This window comes from Euprymna scolopes, chromosome 10, assembly GCF_053919585.1.
Source record: "Euprymna scolopes isolate OS-2025 chromosome 10, ASM5391958v1, whole genome shotgun sequence".
NCBI classification, from domain to species: Eukaryota; Metazoa; Mollusca; class Cephalopoda; order Sepiida; family Sepiolidae; genus Euprymna; species Euprymna scolopes.
This window is the reverse complement of record NC_136491.1, coordinates 62,082,347-62,106,487: the sequence shown is the minus strand read 5'-3', so window position 1 is coordinate 62,106,487 and position 24,141 is coordinate 62,082,347. Positions and strand designations below refer to the sequence as shown.

Sequence of the window (24,141 nt, the reverse complement as noted above, 5' to 3'; positions counted from 1 at the left end):
GAAATCGCCTCCACCATAATGCTGTTTCTGACAATCTTTTTATTTTTTGTTAGGAGTTGGGAAACATTTACCTATGCTGACATCATGACTGTGATACCAGGCATCGGTGAATGTCGATTAAGCTCCTACAGTCCTTTAGTTGAATGGCTCTGAGTGACTAGTTACTTTGCAAAAGTAAGGGTTCAAAGGATTAAAAAAAAAAAAGTTAAACTTTTTTCCTTTTTTAATAAATTTTTCACATTTTTTTATGTTTTTGTTGTGCAAAGAAGTTCCAAAAGAAATGTTAATTGCATCATTTCACAACATATTTTAATGAAATGTAAATTTTTAAAAGAAAAAAAAATTAAATTACTGCATTTATTTAATAGATAGCAAAATGATTGTTTTCTTTTGTAGTTTTTGAAAGACCTTAAGTGGAACCGTCAGTCAGCATAATATGCAGTTCTAACGTTTTTGTTTTTGGATACTTCAAAAAAGCCGACTGACTGTCAAAGTTTTGCGAACTAATACCACGTGATTAGTTTCACTTTAGTTTTAGAAATATTTCCTGAAACAGCCTTCGTTTAGAAAATAGAAAGTACATATATTGTTCTATTAAACCTTTTATTGTTTAAATAATTTGACTTTGCTTGTTTTATTTAAAAAAAATATAAAGGTTGACAAGACAGTTTTAATTTACTAATGAGATTTTTCATTCATTTACTAATGGAAGAGTGTCGATAAAAAAAGAAAAAACTTGCCAAAAGATAAGCCCCTCCCCCTTTTTGTTGGAAAAACCACTGATTTTTTACATGATTTGCAATGAGAGCATTGTAAAATCTTTTTTCTCTAAGGGTTAAGTATTCATCAACTTTTTCATGGACTTGACATAGTTAGGCTGTTTTATATATAAATAAACTTCACTCACAAATGAAAACAATGTTACCTCGCGGCCCCTAAAGTTTCACAACAGTGCAAACAGATAACTAATCATGGGCCTCAAAGTTTTTAAACAGACAGACAGTGCCTATGTATGTGATGGAATAAGAAAACTCAGTAAGATAAATAAAGCTTACCTTTTAAAATAGTTAATAAAATTCTTGTACATAATATTAAATATGTTATGAAAAGTTCTATGACGTTTTTATCATAAATTTTTGACAGCATTAATCTCACAAAAAGTTCAACTTAAAAATATGAAAGAATCGTAAATCTAAGATATTTTTTAATGATGCGATTCCGATTCCCCCAAATTCTTACGATTAATGATTCCAATTAATCGTCCCACCACTAATCTTAACCCTCTCCACAATACAATATATTTTGTTCAGTTTCAGCTGATTATTTTAAGCATATTTGTACCCACAAATAAAGAAGGGGGGGTTGTAGGCAAAATAATATATATAAATATCGATTGTGAAAAAAAAGTACACCATTATAAAGTTCATTCTTCACTTAATAAACAGTGAAAATTTCGTATTGATTGGATATTTACTTGAGTTTTGGTAGATTTTTAAAGAGAGACTCTGTCAAAAAATACTTACTTCCTCCTTCTGTTTTGGCCATGTCTACTTTTAAAACTTATACATTCTGTTGAGTATTTATCCATAAAATATATCTATTTTCATATATGTATTCTTGTTCAACAATAGCATGTTATATGCATGTTCGTGTAAATGTACATATGCATATGTTCTGCATATACAGAAATGCAAAACATGTACTGCTGCAAAAGGATCTGCATTGCAAGTATTCAGAGAAAAACGTGTACAGTGAGTAAATAAATGCTCAAAAATAATGAATTTTATTAGTTTTGACATGAGATCTGTTGTTAAAAAGTTATGCTACATGTATTAAATGACAATCACATAACTTAAACCACATAATTTTTAAAGAGAGGAAGGAATTTAGATTTAAGTGAATTATCTAATGCAACTGATGTAAAAACATTAATTGAAGACTTTTTGAAAAGAGAATAATCAACTAACTTGGTGCATCATCAGTCGTATGAGTCTGTCAAGAGAATTACATTTTAAGCTACATTTTCCAGTTAGAGTTTTCAGCATACACTGCATTTGTGATGTTTTTCTTGCAATATTGAAAACAAAGCCAAAATTAAACTGTAAAATGTCATGAGAAATCCAATGGTGATAATGAGGTGTTAGAGAGTCATCATGAAAAATATGAATTGATATCCAAGTTATAAAAAGACAATATCAGGATCTGTAATTTATTAAGATATATATACCCAGTTGTTTCAGTGAAAAAATAAAATTAAACATTTTAACACAAAATAAATTTTATGGTTTCAATAAAATGAATTTAAATCTAAAATGTAATTATTTTGATGAATATGTTTTGAAACCAATACACTATAATACACTTACTCAGGTATCGCAAAAAAAAAAAAAAAAAGTTGTGTGTGTATTAAAACAATATAAATGCTTTTTTAATAGTAAATAAGATTTTTTAAAAACAAGGTGCATGCTTCTCAAGCAAAATTTCCACTTTGGATTTTGATAACTTTTCTCATTCATACCTGATGGGTAATCTCCTCCATACTAACAGATTTACGAATAGCATTTTGTATGTCTGGGTCATCCATCAGGTTGACACTTAACTTCTGGGTCCGCAACAGATCTATGTCATCTATTGCTTTGTCTTCTATGCTAATCAGACGGTAATGTTTCGAACGACTGAAATAATAAAATACAATATGACAATTAATCCACAGTTGAACTACTAGAAGTAGGCAAATGCTGGCATTTTTTTGTTTTTGTTTTTTTTTCAGATAAAACAATTTTAATCAAAACAACTAAAAATAAAGAGCATTTTCCTTGGTTCGATATTATGATTCATGCTTAATTATAATCTTCTTTATGATTTTTCACACATGTTCCAATAAACATGATATATCTAACTTATTTAAGATTTTATTTTACTAAAACAGTATTTTAAATAAAATAAGTTGGATTGATTTCAGTGTAAATATTTTCGATTAATTTCCTATGAGTGCTTATTATAAGCACACATAGGAAATTAATCGAAAATATTTATTTTAATCACAAAAATTTAAATGGAATTTTTAAACCTACAAATACAAAAATTGTGGGCATTTCAAATTTTAAGCTTGAATATTTTTGTTGGTATGTATCAGATAGATGCAATGCCATGGTTATGAATAGAAACAAACTCATTCTTATGTATATAAAAGATTGTTTGAATTTTTATTTATTTTTTTATTAGCGATTAATTTCTTTATTTCTCCCCCTGAGCATTTTCTCTTATTATAAGAAAGGAGTTATTTGCTGTTTGTTTGCATTTTTCTTCGCCCAAATCTTAGGATGTTTTTACTTTTTTATTTTTTATTTAAATATAAATTATTGATAATTTTATATATATAATAAAAATTAGAGATTTATGTAATTTTTATGACATTTTCACAAAAGGCAATAAGTCTTCCAACTAAATTACTCTTCAGCTGATCACGTGTTAGTACCAAAAAGATATAACCACAAACAAATCATGAACTCAATGAAATAATTTATTTCCCTTTAAAAAAGGTTTTTTTTTTCTGTTTTACATGGATATTTCTGATTTATTTTGTTTAATTTTTATTCCAGTAATAGCCACAAAACTCCTCAGTTGATATTATTACAACAGTGGAAGATATTTCACATTCCATCGATTACTATCATAAGATAATGCTTCGATTATGTTATTAAAAAAAAAAAAGTAGAAATATTCTTTTAGAATAGCACTTAGTAAAGTTGCATATCTTATTCATCATTATTGCTCATAAACTTACATTTCTATCAAGATAAATCCCAATCGGATGCTACAAATAAGAAAATATTATGGAATGTCTTTTTCAAATTCCTTCAATTTGATTACCATTTTCTTTCACATTTTGTTTTAGGCAATATTTTCAATGTTTTATACAATATTTATATCTTCAAGTTAAAATATTGTAAAAATAAGAATGACAGTTTTATATTGTATATATATTTTTTTATCTCTCATAATATTGTCCAAATTGTTTCAAATAACATGCTCAATGAAATTATGTTTCCAGCTTCAAAGCATACATTGTTGCATTCCAATGAGCAAAGGAAAGAATCAATCCATAATCGTAATAAAATTTTGGTTTTAGTTTAGCAAATGCCTATATTTTTATCTTTAGTGTTTCACAAGCCATAATGAAAAACATATATACAATATATGGCTCTTCATTAAGGAATAACAGATACCAGTAAAAAAAAAAAAACCCCAAAAACCCCAATGTTTTAAGACAAAATAAAAGGAATAAAGGCATCTTAAAGACAAGTCTAAAAATGAAAAACTCACTTAAAAGATCAGAATCATAGACTAAAAAAAAAAAAAAAAACTGACACTATGTTGCAAGGTTTTCAAGCCGCCATCTTAAATTTGACCAATTTTTAATTCCAAACTACAAAACCGGACAACATTCAAATAAAATTTGAAAACGCCTGTTTATAAAATATTATTAGCTTTAAAATTCAAGAGTAATGCTTATAAACTGCTAGAAATTATTGAATGACGAGATAGAAAACTTGGGTTAGTTAAATTTTTGTTTTCCACATAATCATTATATAAATAACCTCAATCCAGACTAATGTAATATATATATATATATATATATATATAAAGCAAAATGTGTGTGTGTGCGTGTTTGTACATCTCGCAAAAACTTCTGATAGACGTGTCAGAACGTGGCGAAACCGGTATCGTTTTAAACCTCGATCTTTCGGACGACTAATATAAAAAAAATTGGCCAAAAACATTAATTCCTTCACCCGCAACTCACCAGTTTCTACAAGAAGGGGTCGGTTTTTCAGCAGACATTTTTTAATTTCGACGTTTGCGACTTCCAGTTTTGCCATGGATGCATCGGCAAAGGCGTCACATTTTTTTTCACCTTCATAGCAAAAAGGGAATTTCTCAATATAGGAGCTAGTTTTAGTCAGATCAAGGCAGTCAGCAAAGACAGTCGGAAAGAGTTGACATGATCAAAGGAGGGTCCCTTTAAAAGCAAAGGGAGAACATTTAACCATGTAGATACGAATTTGAATTCCTGACATCATCATTTCGATTGGTCAAATGAAATAAAGAACATTATCGATTTTTGTAACTGTTGTCTTCATGTCATCATTCAACAATTGAAGGTAATGTGTTAATCATCTTAACATGAACTTTGTATAACCCCTTCCAAGTAATGTGTCCCTGATGTAAGATGAACAAGAAATGTATCTCTCCTCCTCTTATATTATAAGAATCCACAGAACTGTATAAATGTATCTTCCTCTCATTATTGATATATATATGTCCGCTGTTTCTCTTCAATATGTATGTCCCCATCTTTTAATATGAACTCCGCGTCATCTTAAATATGACCCCAGCTATACAACAAAAATTGTCAGAGGAATTTGGTAGAACCTGCAAAGGTCAACTCTTTCAACTTTTACCTTTGGGAGCAAAATTTTCGCCCCAAAAATGATTAAAATGCTTGCCACATGTCTGAATACTTGTTATGTATAAATTTCAAATGTTTAGACACAAAATTGGCTAGAAACCGCAAAGGTAATTCTTTTAAACTTTGACCCCTTGGCAGCTTAAATGTTTGACCCAAACCGATTAAAAAGCTTGTCCTATCTCTGAATACCCTTTATGTAAAATTTCAAATGTTTAGACCAGGAATTGGCTGAGTAATTTGGTAGAGACCACAGTGGTCATTTTTTTAAAACTCAACCCTGATTTTGACCTCTTAACATTTATTTTTGGGGCTCAAATCATATTATAAAGTTTAATCTATGTCCAAGTAATCTACATTCAAAATTTCAAGTGTTAAGAGCCAAAATTGCCAGAGGATTTTGGTAGAGTTTTCAAAGGTCAAATCGTTGAACTTAACAGCCAAATTTCTGGCCGAACACCGATTAAAAGGATTTTCCCAAATCTCAATACTATTTTTCTGCCAAATCTCGAGTTTCTAGACCGAAAATTAACAAAGTTATTTGGTAGGGAAATGCACACAGACACACACAGACATTTTGATAGATAGATAGATGAATTCACTATTAATCTCAAACCCAAAATTATTTGCTATTTTCTCAACTCCAAACTTATTTACTTTCCCTTAATTCACTATTAATCTCAAACCAATATTATTTGCTATTAAGTTACTATTTTTTCAACTCCATTTACAATTAATTCACTATTAATCTCGGACCCCAAACTTTTTGCTGTTAATTTACTATTGTTCTTTAATCCAAACTAATAATTAAATATTAATCTAAAACTCAATATTATTTGCTATTTATTTAATACTAGTGAGGGGTACCCGGCGTTGCCCGGGTGTTTGTAGGTGTGTGTGAAAAAAAACAGGTGCCCGTGAAAAAAAAAGCCTTGACGACGTGCAGTTGGAAAATAGTAAAGTGTGAAAAAAAAACAGGTGTGCGTTTTTGATTGACGTGATGGCGATAGGTATTCAGCAGTTAGCATTTTGTGCGGGACAGTTTTTAATCAGGTCAATAAATCGGTTTGTTTGTTTTTAAAAACCCGCTCCCCCGTCTGATATGATGAAGTCGACATTGACCAAACGTTACTTAGCTCTCTAGAGACCACTGGCTTTCGGCCAGTGATTAGAGTCGAGTTTCGCTTTTTGTTTATACCGAAAACCGAATGTAACGCGTGCCGATGCGGGAAATGTGGAATAATTAACGTTTGAAAGTCAATAAAATTAAATAGACAGGTGAGCTCCGTGGTTAAGTGCGAGATATTACAATTTATAGATGATATAAAAAGTTGTAAGAAATTGCGAAGCAAACGAGCGCTTCTCTGAAAGAAGCCTTTTGTGGACATCGAGGAAAAGCGTACATACATACATACATACATACATACATACATACATACATTTTCGCTTTTATATATATAGATTTTCCCAACTGCAAAATATTAATTCACTATTAACTTAAAATTATTTGCTATTGCTCTCAAATACAAACTTATTTAATAATAATTCACTATTAATCTTAAACCCAAAATTACTACTTATTTACTATTACTTTAAACTTAATTACTCTTAATTCACTATTAATCTCAAAATTATTTCCTAGTAATTTACTATTACTCTCAAAACCAACCTTATTTACTCCTAGCATTTCTGCCCGGCTTTGCTTGAGCCTATGTGTGAATATACTTTTATGTTTTTTTTTTTTTTTTTATACAGTGATCACCACTTATCAAGGCCCGGAAGCCACTCAGGGATAAGGGTTATTGCAACTACATAACATTAGTGTGGAGATTTGATGAAGTGTTTACTTAAGGGGGCGGTTCATAAGGAATTTGTTAACGTTGGACTTGAAGACATCCAAGTTGTAGTCAGGTGGGAAGCAAGCAGACGGAACAGAGTTCCACAGGCGTGCAGTTCTAAGAAAGAAGCTTTGTTCATGGAATCCACGTTTTGATTTAGGCACAGATAAAGAGTGGGGGAAATTTTTCACAGTGGATTCGGCTAGATGGGTGTTTTTCGTGAAAGATTGGCGAGGGGGGACCAGAGATTGGAGTTCAGATGAGCACCTGCCATGGAAATAACGATAAAACAAGGATAGGCTCGCAACGTCTCTTCTGTGGGAGAGAGTTTGCAGGGTAGAGAAAAGGGCATCCTCCACTAAGCCACAAAGTCTATTTTGTACTCTGTCAAGGCAGGATAGGCTGTTTTTAGCAGCTCCTGCTCAGATATGGCAACAGTATTCCATCCTTGGACGTACTTGGCTTTTATATAGATAGAAAATTACATCAGTAGTGAGATATCTTCTGGAGCGGTAGAAGGATCCCACCATCTTTCCAGCGACCTTGGCAACAGACTTGATGTACGTGTTCCATTTCAGATCAGGAGTAAAGGTCAAACCCAGAAGCTTGTCAAAACACGGGGCCTCTCCCAGACGAGAGCCATCCATCACAATTGATGTCAGATAGGGATCAGAGTGTTGATGATGTAAGGATAGGAGTTTGGTTTTAGATGCATTAAAGGTAACCAGCCACATCTTCCCCCACTGAACCACGTGCTTGAGATCAGAGGAGAGAGAATCAGAGAGAACTTTGTCATTTACAGCCTTTGATGTGTTGCCGTAGATGGTCGTGTCATCAGCATAGATGTCAACGAATGATTTAAGTATGTGTTTAGGGAGGTCATTGATGTAGATCAGGAAGAGAGTTGGGCCCAGGATTGACCCTTGAGGGACTCCAGCATTAATACTGCAGGCCTCTGATTTTTGTCCATCGACCACTACTCTTATGAGCCTATCGGAGAGAAATGATTTAATGATTGAGAAAACATTTCCAGTTATACCGTAGCTGGAAATCTTGTGAAGTAGACCCTTGTGCCATACCTTGTCGAAGGTCTTTGATATGTCAAGAGCAATTGCCCTAGAAAGGAAACCTTTGTCAAGAGATTCACTAATCCTGTGAGATATAACCGTCAGCACATCTGCGGTAGATCTTGCAGAGCGGAAACCATATTGTGCGTCACTAAGAAGGTTGTTTCTGCTGAGGTGGTTGACTATTTCCCTATTTAATATGGATTCCAGCAACTTACTCATAACACACAGGAGACTTATTGATCTGTACTGAGAGGGAGATAACTTATCACCTGAATTCTTAAATACAGGGCATACTGATGAGGTCTTCCAGGGAGTCGAAAAGCACTTCTCCTTAAGGCAGCGCTTAAACAGTTTCTGAAGTATGGGAGCAAGTTCTGGTTGAAGCTTTTTTAACACTATAATTGGGATGCCATCAGGGCCAGTTGCTTTACTGGAATCAAGGTTCTTGATTAGCTTGGCGACCTCATGCACGGATATTTGTATGTTACCTAGCGTGTTCTGTGTTATAGGAGGAAATATGGGGAGTTGATGACCTTCGTCGTATAGGGTAGAATTAGCTGCAAAGTTCTTGGCAAATAGTTTGGCCTTGTCTGATGCTGACGAGATGACCTCTGGTCCATTGATAATGGTTGGGATAGAACGCACACTTCTCTTCAGGATCCTATTTGTTATTTGCCAAAATAGGTGGGAACCAAGCTGCTGATCAGCTACCTTGGATTTAACAGACTGGGCATATAGCACTCTTGCATTTTTTATTACTCTTTTACAGTGGTTGCTGGCAGTCCTGAAAGCAGCTTTAGTCTCAGTGCATCTATTACGTTGGTAGCTATGGAAAAAGTGATTTCTGTGCGCGATAGCAGCAGCACATTCTGGGGAGAACTATGGCTGGCTGTTAGGTTTTTGTTGGAATTTTTTAGATGGTATGAATTGGTCTATGCCTACAATTAACCATTCGGTCAGATCTGATACTATAGAGGACACTTCCTTTTTAAACATGGAGTGCAGAGGTAAATCAGATATGAATGTACGGAAGCTATCCCAGTTAGCCATAGAGTATCGGTATACAGTACGGTGGAGGGGTACGTCTGGGGACTTATTACATTTCGTTTTTATCTTAATTGATACAACGGAGTGGTCGGAGGATCCTAGAGGAGAATGAACGGAACATGAACATAGCTCAGGGGAAGTTGAGAGAAAAAGGTCTAGGAGGCTTGCATATTGACCGGGTGTATCGGGGACACGGGTGGGTTCGCGAACAATCTGAGTGAGGTCATAAGCAATGGCAAAATCATGACAAAACCTCCCCTCATCGTCTGTCTTATTTGAATGGGTCAGCCATTCCACGTTATGGACGTTGAAGTCACCACAGATGTGGATGTAAGCCGAGGGATGTGCAGACAGGATGTGGTCTATTTTCTCAGATATGCTCTTAAAGATAGTAACTCCGCTGTTGTGGGGCCGATAGAGGGCAAATATAAATGCAGTGCAACCCGGAAGCACATATAGGGTAAGTCAGGATCTTCTCTAGAGATATCCCTGCCACACGGGAAGCCATCTTTAATGTAGGCACATATTCCATGCCCATGGCGATCTTGGGGGTCAGATTTAGCTGTTAAATTAGAGTATTCGTTAATTATGAACTCATCTAGGGAAGTGGTCGGCCCTATTCCAGTTTCGCTTAGAAATAATATGTTCGGTTTCGTCTCCTGTAATTGGGTTTCAACCTCTGGAAGGTTGGAACGTAGACTCCTGATGTTGGAGAAGGAGACCTGGTAGTAGGGGTCTACGTTGGAAGATGGGGTTCTAGGTTTAGTCGAGTTTTTTTTCTGGAGATATTTCATGTTGAGGTTTTGGGATTTGTGGAAACAGGTCGGCATATTTGGTTAGAGCAGTACAGAGAGGGAAAGTAAGAGAGAAAAAGACAGGAATTTTTTTTTTTTTTTGTAGCACACGAAAAGGTAAAGCCGTAACAATTACCCACTAGTATGGCATCGAGAGGCCCCACCAGAGTCTACTGCATGGTCCAGATCCACTCACCAAATGGCAATACAGCAGTACTTTGCGCCTGCTGATAGGACAGCCTCCTTAGTGGTTAATCCAAGGTTCGGGTCCCTGACTATTAGGCAGATAACGTCAGCCCAGACAAAACGTTTACCTCCAGCACCCTTACTAGTGACATGGCCACAAGGACAGACAGAGACAGAAAAATTTCTGACATCTCAGACTACTGTTCACCAAGTACTACCGACCTTTAAGCAGCTTTTACTTCACCCTTTGTCAGAAAAATCACTCATTGAATGAGGACTAAGGGACAAAAAAGGAGAAGCGAGAGTTACTGGAGCTGCCGATAACACATCCACTGTATTATCTACTCTTATGTAAAATTTAAAATGTTTAGACCGAAAATTTTCTGAGTAATTTTGTAAAGACAGCATAGGTCAATTTTTTTAAAAACTTTAACCCAGATTTCGCCCTCTTAACATTTATTGTTTTGGTTTCAAATCAAAATAATATGTTTGACCATGTCCAAGTTACCTACATTTAAAATTTCAAGTGTTCAGACCCAAAATTGGTGATGGAGTTTGGTAGAATCTGCAAAGGTCAACTCTTTCAACTTTGACTTTTGGCAGCTAAATCCTTGCCCCCAAACTTATTAAAACACTTGCCGCATATCTGAATAGCTTTTACATAATATTTCAAATCTTTAGACACAAAATTGGCTAAGTAGTTTGTGAAAAAACATATAGTTCAAATCTTTTGAGCCTTGGCAGCTCAACTTCTCAACCCAAACCGATTAAAAAGCTTGCCCTATATCTGAATACCTTTTATGTAAAATTTCAAATGTTTAGACCAGAAATTGGCTGAGTAATTTAGTAGAGACCGCAGAGTTCAATTTTTTTTTTTATTTGATCCTAATTTTGACCCCTTAAAATTTATTTTTCTGGGCTCAAATCATATTATAAAGTTAAATCCATGTCCAAGGACTGGTCATCTCAAAATATGTTCAAAAAGAGAACTCCAGCATATTTTCCTTGTTTGCTGTGATTCAAATACAGACTAGAAGACAACTGAATGAAAATTTCAAGTGTTTAGACCCAAAATTGCTGGAGGAGTTTGGTAGAGTTTTTAACAGTCAAATCATTGAACTTTGACCCTTTGACAGCCAAATTTCTGTCCAAAAATTGATTGAAATGATTTTCCCAAAACTCAGTACCACTTATGTCAAATTTCAAGTCTGTAGACCGAAAATTGACAGAGTTATTTGGTAGGGAAATGTACACAGACAGACAGACATTTTCACTTTTATAGATATATAGATAGATTTATTCACTCTACCTAATATAGGTCACTTTACTCAAAATGGATGTTATTTCTAATTAATTCCTTAGCATATTTAGCTGACAATGTAGGATTTTTTTTCAGTTTCTAGCACATACCTATTGACTCTGAGCATATGTGATTTCTATATCCATCATTGCTCATCACTATGCTACATGTATTGCCTATATTTGTAACCATACAATTCCTCCCTCCTCCTGAGCAATCATTCATGTTACTATAATTTCCTTGTTTGTTTTGTTCAGGTTATTTTATGTTGAGTATTTATGGACTGGTATTTAAGACTTTAGCTCACATAAAAGATGTTCTTTTTAAATTTTTGATAAAAGCCAAATTTTTTAAGGTATAAAAGTGTGAAATGTGAAGGTTATTTTTTACAAATAGATCCTTAATGTTTGTTTTTATATAAAAACTATCCATTGTTGTTACAAAATCCATGCAATCAATTAAAATGTGTTTAATTGTGAGTAGGGTTTGACATGGTATCCAAATGAGTTGATTTTCTCCTCTGAAAAGATATGAGTGGGTTAAATGAATATAGTCCATTCTTATTCTTGCTAGTATGACTTCTTTTCTCTTTAGTTTTGTATTTTCTTCCTACTTTATAATTTTTTGCATTACTTTGTATACTTTGTTGTTGGGAAATTCATTCCAGTAAGTTAGCCATTTTTCGATTATGCAAGTATTGATATGTTCTTTTAAGGTTTGAGTAGAGGATTTTAAATTTAAACCAGTGGGAAAGTTTTTACTGCTGAATCGGCTAATTCATTTCTTTGGATATTGCTAAGTTACAAAAATTGAGGGAATGGCGACAGCAGGGATCAATGTTCTCTTCATTCAGTTGTCTTCTTAGTCTGTATTTGAGAAAGGAAAATATGCTGGAGTTCTCTTCTTGAACATATTTTGAGATGACTAGTTCCAAAATTACTTTAGCTCATTTTCTAACAGCATAGAAATACTTTCCATGGGCAAACTCAGCACTATTCCAATCTCAACAAAATTGAACACCGATAAAAGATGAATAACTTTTTTATACTATTATTCACCTAAAACAAAGTAAAATAGGGTCCTGATTTATGGGCATCCCAAATGGGGAGTTTTGCAGCAAGATGTTTGTTCACATTACGTTTAAATTTTTTGCATAATTGGTACAGTTGAGAAAACAAGGAGCAAAGAGGAAATTCCAAAGGCAACAAGTTCAAGGAAAGAAGCTATTAGAGTAGAAAGTTTTCAAGCATCAGGGTACCTCTGAAGTGAAGGGGTAAAATTTTGCTACTAGTCACGATAGGTGTATGAGGGAGTACAAGCACAGTAAGATCATTTGGAGCATATAAAATATTATGGTGATAGGACAAGGAACGGGGCTTAGTAGACAGTATTGGATTTATTAGGCTAGAGATTCTTTTTTGAACATTGTTTAAAAGAGACAATTGGTTTATGCACTAGTCAAGATGTGACAAAATACTTCATACATGGATGAATGATGGCTTTGCAGAGATATAGACTACTGACAGATATGAGAAGTTTTCTACTCCAGTAGAGAGAACCAACCTATTTTGCAGCAGATTTAGGCAGTATCTTTTATGTATTTGTTTCAATTAATGTTACATGTGAATGTTAGACCAAGAAATTTGAATTTTGAACAGTGGTAATCAATGATTAAAAAGGTTATAATTGTTAAAAGGAAGGAGTTTTCTCTTAGTAGCATTAAATCTAACCATCCATTTTTGATCCCATTTCATTATAGATTGGATGTCATTTTCTAAGGATTCAGCTATTGCCTTAGATATGTGCGCATTTGATTCACCCATATGATGAAATTAGAGCATAGGATCATTAGCAAAGGCATCCATCTCAGATGTGACTGCATCAGGGAGGTCATTTATGAAAATTAGGAATAATAAAGACCAGGGATTGATCCCTAGGGCACATCTGCATTATGATGATTGAGGATTACTTAGATCTTTCTTTTAGCTAAGAAGTATCTGATTCTATTAAATATTTATCCAGTAATTAAGAATTAATTTTCACGAGAATATCGTTAGGCCAAACCTTGAATATATCAAGCACTACCACTTTAACTCCACCTGCTTTACCTAATGTATGGTATATGCATGCAGAGATTAGGACCTCTTCACAGATTTATCTTTGCCCTCTATGGCCCCTACAATGACAGAATTACGATCTTTGAGAGTAACTCTAAGAACTATATCCTTTCTATTTACTCTTCTGCCAACATTGATGTCTGTGATGACTTAAGTTCAATGTCAAATGGTTAATCTACTAAAACAAGACGAATGATAAAGGGAATTGTTTTTTTCACGGTTTTTCCTTTTCTTATGATCTAAAACAGATTGCTGACAAACTTACTTGCAAACTCAATGCTGATAGGCATTTTGTAAGTCTTTTTGATGTTTCCATGACAACTTGTCTTGAATAGTGAACATCCACTGTGCTATCTCTGCTGGGATTTTCTGTTTACTCGGTTGTTTCAATTAAGATAAAAAAGTTCAATAAGAATCTAATGTCCATCACCGAGTGTATTGATAGCAGACTGAAAGCTTCAGATCTTTCCTATAAAAAATTCATATAGATTCTATTTAAAAAAAACACAGTGCATCAGATATAACTAACTAGTTAATTGATAATATTGAGAGCTTCACATAACCTCTAAGAAATTCCAACAAAAACCAAACAGCCAACCTTGGTAAACCATTGAATGTGCTGTTGCCATTGCTTACATAAATCACTATTTCAATTGTTTTCAACAAAATAGATGTTCTGAAACCAAAGCCAGCTTCAGAACTGCTCACAACTACTGCAAAAAAGTTATAGAAAATGCAAGAGAGTTCTACACTCAATCTGTTAATTCTGGAGTGTCTCAGCAAGTTTGGTGAATCAAATAGGTAATAAAATCTTTATTCCAACTATTATCAATGGACCAGAAGTGATTTCCTCAGCATTCAAGAAAACATATCTGTCCAAGATTTTGCCAAACTTATCAAGAACCTTGATGCCAACAAACAATATTCTAATTTAAGCTACAACCAGAACTAGCCCTATTCTTACAATGCTGTTCAACTGTTCAAAGGAGAACTGCTTCCGATCACCTTGAAAAACTGTTAGTCTGTCCAGTATTTAAAAAAGATTGGTCTTCTGTATATCAGTACAAACCAGTCTGTCACAATTACGTTCTTTGAAACTGATAAATCTAGAAGTTCTAAATCACCACCACAAAAACAACTTGCTCAACGACAAGCAATATGGTTTTCATCCTACAAGATCAAGAGCTGGTTGTGCTGACAGGATCAGTGAATCTTTTGAAGGGAGCTTCATTTCTAGAACAATAGCTTTTGATAAAGTTTGACACAAGGATCTGTTTCACAAGCTTACTAGTTATGGAATATCTAGAAGTGTCTTCTCAACTATCAAATCTTTTCTCTCTGATAGGTTTATAAAAATAATCAATGGATAAAAATCTGAAGCATATAGTATCAGTGTTTGGCATGCCTCAAGTATCCATTCTGGTTCAACCTTCTTCATTTTCATCATAATCTCCAAAATCACATTCTAAGATGATTCATAGACATTTTTGCAGACATCACAATCATCTATAGCAAAACTTCAAAGAACATTACTGATCAGGATATTTTTGAATCTACCTCTTTCTATCTGTGCAATGGGTTACTTTTAATATGTTTAAAAACCAAGCTAATCAATCCTAAGATCCTCACTTTCTCTTATTAAAAGAATGGCCATCTGCTAGAGAAAGCACTCCTGCTTTGATAAGGTTTTAGGATTGACCTTCATTCCATATCTGAAATGAAAGCAAATCTGTTGCTGGTTGCTAGAAAAATGATTGGATCATTTTATCGCTCCAGAAAGTATCTCACTCCTGAGGCAATCCTACCTGTACAAGAGTCAATATGTCATAAGATAGAGTATTTTCAGGCTAAGTGCTCGAATGAGCTCCAACATTTCGTTCCCCTCTGTAAAACATTCAATAGAATAACTTGTGTAGTTTCAACCACTGTAAATAATGTACTTATATACTAAATAGAATTTCCATGAGCAAGGTTTCTTTCTAAAAAGATTACCCATTTATGAAACAATACCAACTACAGCTTAGCCATTTTCAAGTCCAATATTAACAAATTTTTGTTTAACCCATTCTCAAATAATCAAATTCTGTCCAGTTTCAATCATCATCTCCAATTCTCAAGATGTTGTCTGACTGTTAATCTGACACCCTTATTAACCCTTACCCTCAAGTGACCTTTAGGTCTTAGTTATCAATGCCTGATTAGTTAATAATAAGTTCATACTATTGGTCAGAAAGAAGTTTAACATTTTCTAAGTGGTAGACTATCACTAGATCAATTCAAAGATTGTAAAAGAGTAAAGAGTGGGAGGCAATTGATAAGGCAATAATTTGAGGAGGTCAGTTCTTTTAACAGAGTTCTTGAAAACTGGTACCACAATGGCAATAAGGGAAGCAAGATGTGATTAGGCATTTCTTATTGAGTTTGGAGAGGATAGGAGACCAGTTCAATCAAACATGTTTTTATTACATAACAGGGATCCATATATATTAGGTTCACATGTTTTAGAGATGTCAAAGTTTTTATGATATAAACAACATGGTAAGAGTGATGATCAGATTATCAAGTGTGGTTTTTGTTCACAGTGAGAAATTTGGGAGGGAGTAGTTTGTAGAGTCCAAGGTGGTCAGTTTTATCAGTTGTCATGCTAGTAACATCAATGCTCATTGTTCAGCACACTATTATCGACTTTTTTGGAAATCGTGAGTTCTTAATTTCTGCAAATTCATGTGTTTTCTGGCCATCTCTAGAATTGTTCATTGTGGCTCTTACTCTTACAATGGTTTGCTTGATGCTATAAATTTGCCTTTATATAAAGCTTACTTATGAATTGGCAGAACACTTGCTGCCTATGTGCAATAGCAGCTATACTGGTCGAAGTGAACCATTGGGGAGAGTGAGGCAGAATTTCTGTGTGGAGACATATGCTTCTATGCCTATTTTAACCTGTTCTCTTGCATATTTACACTATCAGAGATATAGTCAAGCAAGATATAATTCTGGGTTGCTGGAGAATGGTAGAGGAAATATAAATAACAGTGTTATAAAGTTAATCTAAAACCCATGTATGCCTGATCACCTGATTGTAGACTAGGTTCTCTAGGAAGGGTGTTATGGATATAGACTGAGGTTATGCATATGCTTGTCAAGGCTTTTACAGCAGAATGGGGGTGAAGGCGGTTATCCTGACATGTCAAAACAATTAGGAGATCAAGTGTAGATTAGTTTTGCATAGTGATATTTGGGGAGTTCAAAAGAATTCTACCTAATCAAGGTTAGTTCTAGGCCTTCAGATATTTCTGAATGTGATTCTCGAGAGAGAAGTCGAATTGTTTTCTTTTTTTTGTGGGGGGGTGATTTTAATATATTACTCATCAATTGTATTGAAGTTATTTTAGATTGGGTTGAACAAAATAGGTCAGTAAGCTTTCACAAATAGACTATTGGCTGATTCTTTATCTATAAGAGTTGTGGCCTTGCAAAAAAGCCCATTCGACTTAAAATGGAGGCTCTTTTTCCATGGTATGAGATGATGTAAAATGTATCATTAATGCCTTGTACAACAAATTTGCTTGTGACTGAATTCGAGCCACACAGTACAAAATCCCTCACAACCAGAAACTGAGTGGCTCCAGTGTCTTGTAAGATTTTTATTGAGAGTTTCTCTGTGGGCCCACCCAGATATGAATGGCTGAGATTCTAATCTTTTTGCCCCCAAAACTCCTATGTTGGACTATTGTATTTATATGTCTGGAACTTTTTGTGGATACAATACTCATTCATAAGTTTGAGGATAGCATACTCGACAATATCATATTCTATGCAGTTAGTTATTAATAGTGTTAAACAAGTTTCTTGGGCTTTGCCTTTTACTTTGATTTGTAATGATATTTGAGACATTTTCCAAGTGTTGGAAATACTTGTCTAATTGTTGTCATTAAATTGTACTTTTGCTCACTTGTAAAGTTCTCACTTTTCATCTCACTCATCAAAGAGATTTTTGCTTAATTCTCAATTTTAACCAGAGCTTCATCCTACATTTTTGCTTTCTTGACCATGTTATGCTTGTGAAAATGTTAGCATGTCTACCAGCAAATGTTGGTGTGCATTTTCAATGACAATGTGATTGACATATGTTTCACACTTATTATAACTAGCTATGCTGTTCTTATAGAAAGCATAGCTAGTTTCTTTTCTTTTGGTCTATCACATATTTTTCACTGTTAAAGCATAACCTTTCAGTTTACACTATTTTCATTAGATTGTGCAAGTTGTGATCATGTTTCTCCTCCATTTTCCCATAGACAATGACATCATCAAACAGTCCAATTGTACCAGGGTATTTCTCCTGTATAATGTCTATTCTCTGCATGAAGACAGTGTCATACTGAGGAAATTTTATGTAGGCAACGAATACAATGTAATTTTGAATATTTAATCAGGGTTTACCTGTAGGGGAAGTACAAAGTTGTCCCGACAAATCCTTATAAAGAGAGACATTTGAGGACAGAGTCAAACACTTTACATAAATTGTGAATACAAAATGAAAAATGAAATTTTATATGAAAGGAAGAATAAGATTATGTGTGTTACAAGTTTTTATGAACTGTTCATTTCTGCATAAGTTTATTTGGTTTTCTTTGTAGCTTTGAAGTTCATAGAAGTTATATAACAGAAATATAGAAATGGTTTGTTAGTGCTGTAAGCATCTGTGACTGTTTTTACATTAAATATATTTAAAAATCAATCTTGATACAATTAGGAATGTCTCTACATTTAAATAAGAAATGTGAATTTCTGCAGATATGTATATAAAATAAAATAGCCACATATTAACGTCAAGATGGTTAAGATAATTTGAAATCACTAATACTAGCTATGTATCTGAAACCTGGCATAAATGCTATTCTTAAAACACTCACTGTACATTTTATTTATTATTAAGTTTTAAAATATGGTTTTAATAAATACCTCCCATATTACATTGACAAACAATGAAAGAGAGGAAAGTAATATAAAAAATAACTTTGTGGAAAGGCAATGGTTAAAATAACTTCTATTCTTTTACATTCAATTTACAAAAAAATAAAAAATATCTTTGAAGTTCTAAAAATGTAAAACCCTAAATCTATAGTTTTTTCAATGTTATTGAGTCATTTAACCCTTCACCTTTTCATAAACTTATTTTTTTTAATCTTTTGCTAGTAATTAATAACATTTTCAGAAGCAAAAATAAAACTGGAAATAATTTTTAAATAAAATATTTTGTTAATTTTACTTTAGAAAGCTGCTTATAAAAATCTGTAAATAATTTATTATTCATAAACAAAAACATTTAATTCTGGTTTTCTTCACATATTAATGAAATAAAATTATTAAATCTATTAATCACTGAATGACACAAAAAGTCATCATAACTGATGCTAGTCACAGAATTATAAAATTATGACAATTTTACTTGGAAAAGTTTCTTTCATTGTCATTGATAGTTGATTCTAAAAATACCATATTTGGCAATGCCCCCATTTAATTACATACAGATTTAGAAATTTAATGTTATAGACTATGTTAAAATAAAATAAATAGCTACAAATATAAGGAATAAATCCTCAAATAAACATATTTCTGAACATTCCAAATTTAAAAAAAAGATCATTCAGAAGTCCATCAAAATATTAAAGCACCGTTAAATATCCAAAATAAATAAATAAAAATAATAACAATTGCCAAATCAAATATTTCCCATCCAATTTAAGAGATGAGCAAAATAAACTGCAAGTAGTTTTGCATTAAACAGCAAAAAATCCTTATATTTGGTTACATTTTGTAAAGCATATATATATATATATATAAAAAAAAAAAAAATTGACCTTCTGTCAGGACTGCGAGTGTAGACTTTTGGAGAACGTACTACATTAGACTTGCTCCGTGGAGGTGGTCGAGGGGGCTACAAATTAGAAAATATTAATAGAATTGATATAAAATTAAAATATATAAATTACACAACAGAAAGTAAGATGCAATAAAAAAAATTTAAAAAGTAAATCTCCATTAAAAATATTTTTAAAAATGAAAGAATTTTGATGTGTGCAGCACCAAATTAACACAAGTTGAATAGAAAAATATCTGAAATTATCAAATTTCTAAGAGATTATAAACTAGGTTAAAATATTTTACTTTTTTGCAATGAATAAAATTCAATACATGAATATGAGTGGTTGAATTTGATTTCAAACTTCCAATTAAATTCAATAACTAATTCTTTTTTCGTGTTTAATAAATTGAAAAGATGAGTTTTAAAACAAATTTACAATGAATAGAAATCAGAATTTATTGGATAAGTTCAAAATTAACATTTTATTTATAAACTTAAAGCAGGAAAAGCTTAAAAGAAAACAAAGCAATTTGTTTTGAGCTAAAAATGCTGACTATTAGTTGTCAGTATTGAGAAAGAGATTTACCTGCAGTTATATATTGATAATTAAAGATTTAGGCATTTTAGTTCATAAACAATAAAATTAATAAGAGATTTAAAAATTTAGTTATTAAAACAATGGGAGAATCTGGACAATAACTGACCTGGATTTGATGTCAGAGAAACCAACTAACAAAGAAAGGATTTTATATATATTCACAGGATAGGGTTAGTTTGTTAGTTAGAGACGCATAGTTGGCAACCATCCATGAAAAAAGATTGGCTTTGTTAGTCAGAAGTGTTCGGTTGGGGAATTAGAGATGTAATAACAAAAGAAAAACGGGTGTGCACTCTGAGAAACAGAAGTTGCAACCATGGAAATAAAAGTTATATATAAAATATAAATTGGTTGTTATAAGTTTCTTTGGAGAAAAAGTGTGTTCAATTCCAGAAAGCAGATCAAAGAACTATTCCTTAAAAAGTCACAACTATTTGTCTGATATTGAGCCATCTCTTTGTAAACAAATGTCCTCAAACTGTCATGTTATTGTCCCATCATGAACTGCATTCGAATGCATGTACACCTATATAACATGTACTGTTATAAATATTCACAACACTACTAGATAATCACACATATACACTAGCATGTACTCACAACACAAAACAGAAATGATACAGAAAAAGTTTTCAAATAAATTGCTGAGGTTGATTGAAATTCAGCCTGTTAGAATTTACTTCCAAAAAAAAAAAAATTATCAAAAATATGAAACTACAAAAAAATGATAGCTTAAAAAGAATGTTCAACTTAAAAATATGTCACATGTAAATTTCACATAAGTTTTTTTACCATGAAATTTTAGAGGTAGACATTTGTCAGCCAACCTAGTGACACTTAGTCTATTAGGCCCTTGAAAGGCTTTTATTTTATTTTTTTGCTAGCCTGGCCAGGGGATTGAATGTTTGTGGTGAGGTCTCTTTCAAGCTTAGTTTGTTTTGCAGTGATTCTACCTCTCTTTTCTTTTTTATTATCATAACCTTTACAAATCTACACAACAAACACCTTACTATTTCCAATAGTAACAATGTTCAGTTGTTTATCTTTAGCAAATTATGTCATATCCTTTTTAAGACCAATTTTGATGCTTCTATTAATAACAATCTACATGTGGATGGTTATTTGCTTCTTATTTGCTTAGACTCTTGTCCTCATCATAATTGAACTTATTAGGTGGTCTTATTACATGACCGGATATGGATGTTTTGGAGTTCCATAATAAGTGTAAGGTGTCTTGTGGGGTGTATCTGAAACAGGTTTGTCATTCATTGTGATGGTGTTGGTTTGTTCCATGGGTGCATGCTTTGTTATACCAACTGCTGATTCTCTGTGGGATTCTGGGAATATCACAGATGTAGATACAGATGCTTTTGGGTTCATTGTTGCTGTGGACTTATTTTCTCTCAGATGCTTATGGTTTCTGCAAAGCGACTTTCTAGACAAAGTTTGCACTATGTATGATCTAAGCTCAACACATCTGTGTGACAATAGATGGGGACCATTTGCTGGAATAGGGATCATATACTCAAACATGTTGTCCTTCTAGTATATTTGGTAGGTTTCAGGTGTGCTGGTCGACACTTTTGGTATGACTGCAACATGTGAGTTGCTATTTTTCCTTTTTGGGTTGAATTGTTCAGGTACTTTACTGGTAAGTTTCCCACAAGCTTTTGGTTGAATAGTAATTTGCCAAGTGATGGAATTACATGGTTGATAAGAGTGGACCATAAACATAATACCATATCTAAGTCACAGTTACTTAAGGCAGCTTTTTTAATAGCAGATTTCATGGCTTGTATGCAACACTCTGCTAAACTATTTGATTGAGGGTATTCATGACATGATATGTAGTGTTCAAATCTTCATTCCCTTGCAAATTGTTTGAACTTGAGGCCCATTATTACTGAGATTCCCTGCTTTCCAAAGATCTGCTTGGTGAGGTTAATTATTTCTTGGCTGCAGAAGTCCTTTAATTTTCTCACAAGGGAAAATTTTGAATAGTAATCAACTAACAACATATAATGTAATCTACCAACCTGTAACAAATCCCTGCCTATTATTTGCTATGATCTTACTGGAATTTCATGCAGTTTTAAGGATTCTGCACACTAGGCTTTCATGATCACAACTTGCACAATCTAATGAAAATAGTGTAAACTGAAAGGTTATGCTTTAACAGTGAAAAATGTGATAGACCAAAAACAAATACGTTTTTAGTACTGTCTGTAACAAGGATCGTATAAGACCAGATCCAAGTAAGGTGATGGTTGTATTTTAGGACTATGTGATTAAACTGATTTGGGTAAGAGTTTGTTAATTCAACAGTGAATTTAATTGGATCTTTGGTTTCTTTTATTGTGTAGTGGAGGCATATTAGCTCCAAGTTTCTGAGTAAGGATATTTTAGGTCCGTCTGTTGTAACCATGAAAAATTTAAGTGTGATCCATTTACTTTTATGTGCACATTGTAGGCAAACTGAACAATACTGCATTATAATTGAGCCATTGTATGCAGTTAGTATTGGGTGTTCATTTTTTGTAGAACCTGGGATGAGTTGTTCTAAGACCTTGTCTGGAAACATCCTACAGAAGGTTCATAGGGGAAATGTATTGCCTTCTGCACTTGTGTCCATTTTTGCCTTTAATATGTGGATGCCTGGTCTATTAGGAAGCCTTATTTGCAGTTCTGTGAAGATCTTAGTCTATTTGTCTCTTTGCTGCTGAGCTGCAACAAATGTTAGCTGTTCAAACTCTCTGTATAACTTGCTGGGTTCTCTTGTATCTGACCTCATCACGCAGATTCAATTCCTTTCCAAAATGATGCAGGTTATGCAGGTCTTTTAAATTTTGTACTGCACAACATGCTGGAGCCCTGTCTCTTTTCTTGTGTAGCCAGGCTTTCTTGACTCTTGTCAGCCCATCTGCTTTATTTTTTTGTCACGGAACTAAGGTAATAGTTACCTTTAGTTCAAATTCTCAAACCAAGTCTCCCAGCGCTCCAAGTCTACGCTTGATAAGCATCTCCGCTGCTCCTTTTGTTTTGATCCGCTAATCACCAGACAGCTCCGATTTAATCCACGACACCACTGTTGCAGAGTCTGTTTTAACGTTCACTATCTGTAGCCCCCACTTTAGAGCCAGATTGATGCCTTTCATCACAGCATCGAGTTCTGCAACATTGATATGGGTGCTATCATCCTTTTTGCGTAGCCAAGCAGCATCTTCAACAGCCACTTCTATTTCCAATAATACCCCTAATGCTACACTGCTAGCATCAGTCCATATCACCCCTTCATGGCCCTCCTTTACATGCCATTCTCCTCTCACAGGGTCCATTTTTTTTTTACTTCTACAATGACTTCGTGTATCATGAGAAGCACTTCTTGATCAACTGCATCTTCCCAACTGTCTGTCCCAGTCTGCCTTTTAATAAAACTGCACGCAGTTCGCAGCCATCCAGCTATTGGGTAGTGGCCAACCAGCTTTCCACATATAGAGAAAAGCTCTCTCTTGGCTAGGTCAACCTTGGCTTCAGGGATCTCATTTCCTCGCCAAAATATCAATTTTCCTGCCTTATTGTTCTGTAGTCATAATCCCAAAGCCATTCCGTTTTCCAGTGACTCAAGCGGTTTTGTTGTCAGTCCATATGCTCTGATATGCTCTCTCACCCTTTCCGCAGTCACCTCTGTTTCATCCACTAGTCCATCGTCGATGTAAGAGCAGGTTCCTCTCTTCACTGCATCGTCTTTGGCCAACACTGTCTTAAGAACTGCCATCATTATCTTTGGTGTGGAGTTCAGATCAAATCCTAATCTGGTCAGACAATAAACTTGACCTTTGTACTCTGCCA

General features: G+C 33.7%; 1 protein-coding gene across 10 annotated transcripts in view; it reads right to left on the bottom strand.

Moving 5' to 3' along the window:
- Nucleotides 1-24,141, bottom strand: part of LOC145286010 (DENN domain-containing protein 1A-like) — a 798,566-nt gene that overhangs the window by 135,044 nt on the left and 639,381 nt on the right. For all 10 annotated transcript variants that reach the window (XM_080134611.1, XM_080134619.1, XM_080134620.1 and 7 more), the window contains 2 exons: nucleotides 19,690-19,766; nucleotides 2,519-2,675 (listed from right to left, as the gene is read on the bottom strand). In XM_080134611.1, coding sequence (XP_079990737.1) covers nucleotides 2,519-2,675; nucleotides 19,690-19,766 — 234 coding nt within the window. The remainder of the gene's footprint in view (nucleotides 1-2,518; nucleotides 2,676-19,689; nucleotides 19,767-24,141) is intronic.